This window comes from Ornithorhynchus anatinus, chromosome X1, assembly GCF_004115215.2.
Source record: "Ornithorhynchus anatinus isolate Pmale09 chromosome X1, mOrnAna1.pri.v4, whole genome shotgun sequence".
NCBI lineage: Eukaryota > Metazoa > Chordata > Mammalia > Monotremata > Ornithorhynchidae > Ornithorhynchus > Ornithorhynchus anatinus.
The window spans coordinates 52,100,800-52,110,004 of record NC_041749.1 but is presented as its reverse complement, the minus strand read 5'-3'; the positions used below and the strand labels follow the sequence as shown (position 1 = coordinate 52,110,004).

Sequence of the window (9,205 nt, the reverse complement as noted above, 5' to 3'; positions counted from 1 at the left end):
TACTATGTGCTGAGCACTGTTCTAAGCGCTGGGGTAGACACAGGGGAATCAGATTGTCCCACGTGGGGCTCACAGTCTTCATCCCCATTTTCCAGATGAGGGAACTGAGGCACCGAGAAGTGAAGTGACTTGCCCACAGTCACACAGCTGACAAGTGGCAGAGCTGGGATTCGAACTCATGACCTCTGACTCCCAAGCCCGGGCTCTTTCCACTGAGCCACGCTGCTTCTCTATGGTTCCTTGTCCCACAAGTCTAACTGGGCTAAAATCTTGGAGAGGGTCTGTTTCCCCCTTGTTTCTTTTCTTGCACATTAAAAATGAAACCTCTGCTTCTAAGATTGCTCTGCTAGCTAATCACAATGCGGGGCAACTGGTCACCAGGATCTAAGATGGCTTTGAAAATGCAACTGTCTAATACTCCTTCCTACCTCTCAGTCCCATATCCTCAAGCCTCCATCCCAGCCTCATGTTTCAGAACAGAAGGGAAAAGTTGCTATGGCCCACTCAGGTGGATTTTGGTTGAAAGAACAGACACATCAAGCCTACTACTTTCTCAAAAACAGTTTAATAGAGTTTTAACTCTTTGTAAGAAAGATGTTCAACAAAGAAGAACTCCAGAAGTGGTGAGGAAAAAAGCTTGTTTATTTTTCTATCCATACCAAGAGGACAGGAAGTATTTTTTCAGGTCAGATGATTAACAGTAAGATTGAAGGGATTGGGAGGAGGCCTAGGCAAATATGAATGGCATTTCTCTAGCAGAAACTGAACCAAGGTCCCAGTAATTCTGTTTTGGGTGGGTTTCTGGTGCATGTCCACTGACTTTTCAGGAGCGCCACAAAAAATCCCTAGTGGAAGTAGGGGATTCAGTGGGGTGGGCAAAGTGGATTTTGAACAAATTACCGTAGATACATTTCAGGCTGGCTTTAAAATAGGGTGGGATGAGGTGGCACATGATGCTGTTTCTTTTCAGGATTAATCAATCAATTAATGGTATTTATTGAGGTTTACTGTGGGCAGAGTACTAAGTGCTTGGGGAAGTACAGTGCAATAGAGTTGGTAGACACGATCCCTGCCCACAGGAGTTTACAGTCTAGAGGGAGAGGCAGTAACATAAATTACAGAAATGAAATGATTGAATGATAAACAACCCCACTTCCCTTTTCTTCTCATTTGGAGCACTGATGCTGGGTCTGATCTTTGCTTTCAGTAATACAGTGCTGACCTTTTCTCTTCAAAACTCAATAGTGATTGTCTTGGTGTTCAGGTATTCATTCAGAGCTGCCTCACCTGCAAGAAACAACATGGGATTCAAACCAATACAGATATTGCCGTCTTTGCAAAGTGGTCAGTACAAGTTCAGTGATCTGCTTCTGAGGGTACCCAATAAATACAATACTCTGACTCCATGATGGAAATCATCTGCATGAATTGTGCTCTTGCTGAATAGACTTCCTGCCAGCTGTCTAGGCAAATGTGGATGGCATTGGGTGAAACAAAATGTGGTTTCTCCAACTGGGTGGTGGGGACCTAGTTGAAGGTTTGAGTAGCCCTGGGCTGGCTGGCACAATTTAGAACTGGTTGCTGCAATCATGATTAGGAAGACCATGAGAACAACAGTTTGTGGGTCTCTAGGGTGATCATGTGTGATCATGTCTGGACATATCCTGGGACCTAACTGCTCTGCTATCCCATCCTGGTTTGCTCCCCATCCCCAACTCCATGGCTCCTCAACCAGGCTCTGAGCCTCCCTAAATTGGCCTAGTGAAAATGAGGACAGTTTGTAGCATAAGCCCACCCTACCCACATTCAAGTTAAGAACAGTTTTAGTGGAGCCCAGAAGGAGTTTGGGCCAGTTGATCTGAGGACCTGTGGGCCTGGGGTTAGGGAGCTAAGATTCTGTGCAGGTGTGGGGACAGTTGGGCAAGAATGAAGGTCCGTCCTGAGGCTTCACTCCATCACCTTACTTCTTTGGCAATAGGCTGTTTCACTAGGATGGCAGGGAGCTCCTGGCACCAGATTTTTTTTGGTTTTTTTTGGAGGGGGGGCAGGGTTCTAGTGAGGCAGGGCCGGAGCCCTGGCAAATCAAGAGGTCCTTCCAAGGTCATAGTAGTCTGTGTATTCGCCACTGCAGAGGGAGAAGAGATAAGGCCTAGGGTTGTGTAGTCTCTTGAAAATGACTTGGATTAATACTGGAGTGATTCCCCTAAAATAGATCTGGTCTGACCGTACCAAGAGTTATTGATGTTTACCATAATGGGCATGTTGCGAGGGGCCTGTAATCCAGCTGGCTTGGCTTCTAAAGCACTAAGCACTTGGACAGCTCTAGCTTGGTAACCCAAGCACCAACACCAATGGGCATGTATGGAATGTCCTGCTGCCATGTTAATCTAAATATATCTAAAACCAAGCTCATTATTGTCCTGTCTAATCCCTCACTTATTCTCACCTTACCCATTAATGCCAAAGCCTCCACTTGATACTCAGTCTCTCACTCTTGCACCCTTGGAGTACTATTGATGTCCTTGCTTTGCTCAATATGCCCAACTCTACTTTCTGTTGCTTCTTGTTCATTATTATTTCTAAGACCAACCCTTTCCTCTCGATTTATACAGGTGAATAACAATATCATCCTAGCCAAACCCTGCCCTTCCCTTGACTTTCCCATCACTGTAGATGGCACCACCATCCTTCCTGTCTCACAAGTCCGTAACCTTGGCATTATCCCTGACTCCTCTCTCTCATTCAACCCACACATTCAATCCATCACTAAATCATGTCAGTTTGACCTTGACAGCATTACTAAAATCTAACCTATCCTCTCCATCCAAACTGCTACCATGTTAACCCAAGCACTTATCCTGCCTTGATTACTGTAATAACCTCCTTGCTGACCTCCCCTCCTCCTGTCTTTCCCCACTCCAGTCCACATTTCACTCTGCTGCCTGATCATTCTTTCTACAAAAAACATTCAGGTCATGTTTTCTCACTCATCAAGAAGCTCCAGTGGTTGCCCTTCCACCTCCACATCAAACAGAAACTCCTTACCATCAGCTTTAAAGCGCTCAATCACCTACCCTCTCCTACCTCACCTCACTACTCTCCTACGACAACCCAGCCCTAACACTTTGCTCCTCTAATGCCAACCTTCTAACTGTACCTTGATCGCGTCTATCTCGCCGCTGACCTCTTCTTCACATCCTGCCTCTGGCCTGGAACATTCTCCTTCATATCTGACGGACAATTACTCTCCCCTCCTTCAAAGCCTTACTGAAGGCACATCTCCTTCAAGAGGCCTTCCCTGATTAAGCCCTCCTTTCCTCTTTTCCCACTCCCTTCTGGGTTGCTGTGACTTGCTTGCTCCCTTTATTCAACCCCACAGCACTTTTGTATATATCTGTAATTTTATTTGTTTCTATTAATGTCTGTCTCCCCAACTAGACCATAAGCTCTCTGTGGGCAGGGAATGTGTCTGTTATGTTATATTGTACTCTCCCAAGCGCACTCTGCACACAGTAAGCACTCAGTGATTGGCTGATGATCAAGCCTTCATCCTTTCTTCTCTTTATCAATCTACACACATATTCCTCAAGCCTAATTTTTGTTTGTTTTTGATGGTATTTATTAAGCACTTACTCTGCGTCAAGCACTATTCGGCACCGGAGTAGAGACAAGATAATCAGGTTGGACACAGTCCCTATCCCACATAGGGCTCACATTATAAGACAGAGGGAGGAGGATTTAGCTTCCATTTTGCTGATAAGGTAACTGAAGCACAGAGAAATTAAGTGACTTGTTCAAGGTCACACAGCAGGCAAGTGGCGGAGCCAGAATTAGAACGCAGGTCCTCTGACTCCCAGGACCAAGCTCTTTCCACTAGGCCACACTGCTTCTCAGTGCAATGATTATATCAAAATCTCATCTGTCTTGTTTGCCAACCCCTTGCCCATATTCTCCCCCTGGCCTGGAACTCCCTCCACTCTCCCCTCCTCCAAAGCCTTCTTAAAATCACATCTCTTCCAAGAGGCCGTCTCTTACTAACCCCTCATTTCCCCACCCTATTCCTCCTCCCCTCTGTGTCACTGATGAACTTGAGTGTGTCACTCTTAAGCACTTTGATATTCGCCCCTCCCAGCCTCACAGCACATCAGTACAGATCTTTATACTTTGCTGTTTCCCCTATCTGTAACTGATTTTAATGTCATTCATTCATTCAGTTGTATTTATTGCGCACTTACTGTATGCAGAGCGCTGTACTTAGTGCTTGGGAGAGTACAGTACAACAATAAACAGACACATTCCCTACCCACAACAAGCCTCCAGTCTAGAGGGGGGGAGGCAGAAATTAGTATAAGTAAATAAATAAATTACAGCTATGTATATAAGTGCACTGAGATAGGCGAGATCGAGGCACAGTGAGAAGGTGTCTACCTCCCCCTCTAGACTATAAAATCCTTGTGGGCAGGGATCATATCTACCAATTCTTTTGTATTGTACTCTCCGAAGTGCTTAATATAGTACTCTGCACCTAGTAACCACTCAATAAATACCATTGACTGATTGATGGGCCTTTCAATTGGTGCATGAACCAGCAGTGTCACCTGGTGGATAAAGCAGAGGCCTGGGAGTCAGAGGACCTGGGTTCTAATCCCAGTCCCACCACTTGCCTGCTGTGTGACCTTGGACAAGTCACTTCACTTCTCTGTATCTCAGTTTCCTCATCTGCAAAATGGGGATTCAATACTTGTTCTCCCTCCTACTTAGACTGTGAGCCCTGTGTGGGACAGGGACTGTGTTTGACCTGAATAACTTGTATCTACCCCAGGACTTAGAACAGTGCTTGACATATAGTAAATTGACACTTAACAAATACTTTTTAAAAAATTCCCGATCCTCCACTTATTTATCTACCCTAATTGCTTGTTAATTCCCAATTCCTTCTTGCTCAACTCACCTGTTCATTATCCTTAGCATCAAGTACTGTGCTTTTGTTGAAGCCCATCTGTGCCCCTTCCATCTTTCAAAGTCTACCCAAGTCCACACCTGCTTCCTGAATTTAAGACCCAAGAAGTCTGCAGCCTTCCATGCCACCTAGGTTACAAGGTCTGAGGAGGGAGTGCCTCATGGTCAGAACAACCTCCTATCTCTCACCCAACCCCATGAGAGTGAAGTTCCAGGAGAGAAGGGCAAACAGAAGTTTCCTCCACAGCTTTTGGAGTGTTGGGAAGGTTTTAGCAGTTTGGTCCAGGATGGCTGGGAATGGAGTAGTGAGGAGCTGAGAAAGTCAAAGACTTCAGCCCAAGCAGAAATTGGCTGTTATTGTTATGGATGTTGGTGATCCCATTATCTTAGCCCATTTCCTTTTCACTCTTTCTTTCCTTATGTGTCTTTGTGTTTGTCCTCCTGCTCCCAGAGAGGCTCTTTATTGCTCAGGGGATTGAGGAATGTCCCCAGCCACCCTATGGACCAGCAGTGCCCATTAGAGAACAGGTTCAAGCTGCCAGGCACCAAATAGGCCCATAACTTCCCTAGGATTGAGTGGCTGTGCTGAATGGTTGATTGTTTTATTGCTCAGGGATGCATAGGGTTGCTAGAAAAGGGGAAACATCACATTACCCAGGTCTTTCCCGAATCCAGACTGCTTGTACCCTCCGAATGGGGCAGCCACATCCGTTTTGTTGTAAGTGTTGACAAACACTGTCCCTGCTTGGAGCTTCTCACTGACGTACAGGGCTTTGTTAATATCCTGGGTGAAGACTCCCGAGGCCAGCCCAAACTCTGTGGCATTGGCACGCTGCAGGACGTTGTCTATATCCCTGGAAAGACAAATTCCCCCCACATTGTTACCTGAACATAAGTTGTGGGACTTGAAATGTCTTTCAGGATTACAGTTTCTAAACAAGATTAGTCAAATTTACTTTCCCGGAGGGTTTTTCAGGTGGAATCCTATGGGGAGCAAGTAAGGAAGGAGATGAGCCCTGTTTGGTTGGTGAGGAGATAAGAGGAGGACCAAAGGAATGGAAACTTGGCAGAGGTTGACTGTAACAGAGACCCCAAAACTTAAAAAATTCCTGAAGACTTTACTAGCTTCTGCCTCCATGATCTCCTGCTGGCTGGGCAGGGCAGGGCACTGAAGGGCTTAGTGCTAGCCCCTAACATAGGTATGTTACAATAGAGGTGTCAATCCTAAACCTCAAACTTCCAACATGTAATGAGCTTTTACTTAAGGTTTGATAAATCCCAGCTGTTTGGGCCCAACTAGTGTGCAGCATCTTCTATCAGAACTTTTCAGAGGGCCTGGAGCAAACCCTCCAGGAAGAAGCAGTGTGATCTACTGAGAAGCAGCATGACTTAGTAAATAGAGCACGGACCTGGGAGTCAGAAAGCTGAGTTTTAATTCTGACTCTGCCACTTGTCTGCTATGTGACTTGGGCAAATCACTGAACTTCTCTGTGCCTCTGATCCCTCATCTGTAAAATGGGGATTAAGACTGTGGGCCCCATGTGGGACAGGGACTGTGTCCAACCTGACTTGCTTCTATCCATTCCAGTGCTTACTTCAGTGACTGGCACTCAGTAAGCACTTAACAAATACCACAATTATTTTTATTATTATTATGTCTCAGACTGGTCTCTTTGCAAGCTCACCCCAGGAAGATTCAGGCTGAACCAGAGTAGCCCCAAACTAAAAGGAGGGAATCACTAAACTCTAGAGTCTTCTGCTTCCTCTCCCTCTCTATACTGTAAGCTCATCGTGGGCAGGGAATGTGTCTACCAACTCTGTTGTACTCTCTCAAGCACTTAGTACAGTGCTCTGCACATAGTAAGCGCTCCATAAATACCATTGATGATGATGATACAATCTGGGGCTCTAGAGGTTCCAGCCCTAGGCCTCAAGTCAATGTGGAGGAAGGGAGAGGCATGCCTTGAATGCCAGAAATGCATGCCTTGGGTTGCTGCCACTTCAGATGGTAATATTGCACCTTCTGACCCTACCAACGTGTCTGCCATTTGGGACATTACGAAGATGAAGTCCAAAATCGACCTTTCCAAGATGGCCACTGTACATGTGCAATGTCAGATGGAGGAGGGTGAAACTGGAATTAGCCTATGGTCCCCACTACTTGACCCCTCATCTTTAGTCCCTCTAATGCTGCACATGTTTATGGGCATTTTAAATTTCTCCACTCTGTGAAGTAGAGGATGACTGATGGAAGAGCTGAGGTGGGGAATATCAGAACTCAGATTCAATCCCTAGGTGCTGCTGTAAGGTGGTCTTGGTTCTGGTGCCACTTGCTCCCACATATCCTCCCAGGTGAGCACAGCCTACTGTCTGTCTGGGGCTTGGCTTGATCTTAAAGGGGATGCTGCCCCTTTAAGTGGCTCAGCCCCAGCTCGAGGCAGACTGGGGTTGGTGGCCAAAGAGAGGAGCCTACAGGTCCTAGAGACAGCAGGTGAGGTTTGGCTGTGGGATCCCCTCTGTCTCCTCTGCCAACTCTAGTAAAATCTACCAAGGGTGGAGAGGAAATTTAGATGGGTGGGGAATGGGGGCAGCTGTGGCTGTCCTGGCTCTTTGCCAGTGGGGATCGCTGCCTGGTCTTCATCTGTTGCTCATGCTTGAGCTCGTTCACATTTCTGTCCCTTCCCCATGGCCAGGGCCAGAGCGGGACCTCTGTGTCAGCAAGCATATGTGAGGTAGACAGTGGGACACACAGACACCTGACACCCTCTGGCAAAAGTCCAATCCACTGGGGACTGCTGGGGCTCAAGCCTTTCCCTTTTCCTCCTCAGCAAGGCTCCTGTTTCCCTCACTGACCCCACCAGCCATGACAGCAGTGATCAAAGCTCTTCTCTCCACCTAGGAGTGGGGAATAGTCTCTGTTGAGCAGGGCAGATGAGGGGATGGATTAGACTTGACTGCCAAGAAAGAGGTCTTCCAAACACCTCTACTCATACCTGGTGGAGGTAGGAGTACAGCAAGTCAAAGGGAGTAAGCATGGGTAGTTACGGGTAGGGGGAAGGGGTTGCTAGACGGATCAACTCTGGGCCCATGGGGAGGTTAATCCCGCTCCGGATGCAACTTGAAGCAGGAAGTCCTGGAGAAGAAACTGCTGCTCCCTGGGTATTCCCTTCCTTAGGACAAACCTTGGGCCTTGGACTATGAGAGCTCTTGATTTAGCCCCAGTTAAATGATGAGAGTGTCAGAAAAACCAGAAAATTGCATAAGCAACTCATACCCATCTGGAAAACTGGAAATGATCATAATAGGCCCAAAGGACTCTTCCTTGGCAAGGAACATGTGATCCTCCACTTTGGTGAAAATAGTTGGCTCGAAGAAAAAGCCTATAGAGAAAATATTGGATTTTGTTATGCTGCTATCCAAGTTCAGGTAGAAGCAGTAGTTCTGTTTACCATACTCTACACCAGGTATATTTCTTACCCCTCACTGTACCAATCCAGTAAAGGACCAGCACATAGCATCACTCAGCAGGATTTATTGTCTCTACCTACTGTACCACACCCTCCCAGGGCCATCACTAGGACATTTAGAAAGAGCCCTGACTCAGTCAGGGTTCTCTATTGTACTACTGGGAGAGGAAGTGATTCCACATCACTTACCCCCTCCCTTTATCCCTCCTCTGACTCCTCCTTAAGCTTCCAAGACCTTTAAGACCATATCCATATTAAACAAATTACCTAAATTATGATAATTTTCTGTCATATAAACAAAGGGAGGTTTGTCATTTGAAAAGCAAGATGAAAATGCTAGAGGTTTCAAATGGATTTCCAATCAGCCCTGGAAAAGTATGGCTCCTGGGGGCATCCAAATGGATCACTTTTCAGATCCACACCATGATCAGTGGGTAGGCTGCCTTGCAAATCTAGGTGGTTCTTGGGTGGTTATAATGGTGCAGTTCAATACAGAACTCTTTGCAAAGCAGAATGCTGTGGTAATGCAGACACTGCCACACAAGTGAAACTGGGAGCATCCTCTCCTCAGTAGCGCTTGGAGGGTCCTGGGGAGGGGAGGGTTAGGGTACAACAGAAAGGCCTGAACAAGGATATTAATAACTATGCACAGGACAGATTGAAAAGAAAAGGCAGATCTGAGGCTAAATATTCCTGAATAATCCTTTTATCTGACACTCCTCCCTTTCTCTACCTCTCCTGAGGTGAAGCAGCTGGTACATCTTTCCCCCAAGTTCCCC

General features: G+C 46.4%; 1 protein-coding gene across 3 annotated transcripts in view; it reads right to left on the bottom strand.

Annotated features, from left to right (window-relative positions):
• Positions 1 to 621: 621 nt before the first annotated feature.
• ALDH1L1 (aldehyde dehydrogenase 1 family member L1) overlaps positions 622 to 9,205 on the bottom strand; it is a 75,475-nt gene continuing 66,891 nt past the window's right edge. For all 3 annotated transcript variants that reach the window (XM_029051772.2, XM_029051774.2, XM_029051775.2), the window contains 3 exons: positions 8,234 to 8,339; positions 5,614 to 5,813; positions 622 to 1,287 (listed from right to left, as the gene is read on the bottom strand). In XM_029051772.2, the coding sequence (XP_028907605.1) occupies positions 1,232 to 1,287; positions 5,614 to 5,813; positions 8,234 to 8,339 (362 nt within the window). In that variant the 3' untranslated portion in view covers positions 622 to 1,231. The remainder of the gene's footprint in view (positions 1,288 to 5,613; positions 5,814 to 8,233; positions 8,340 to 9,205) is intronic.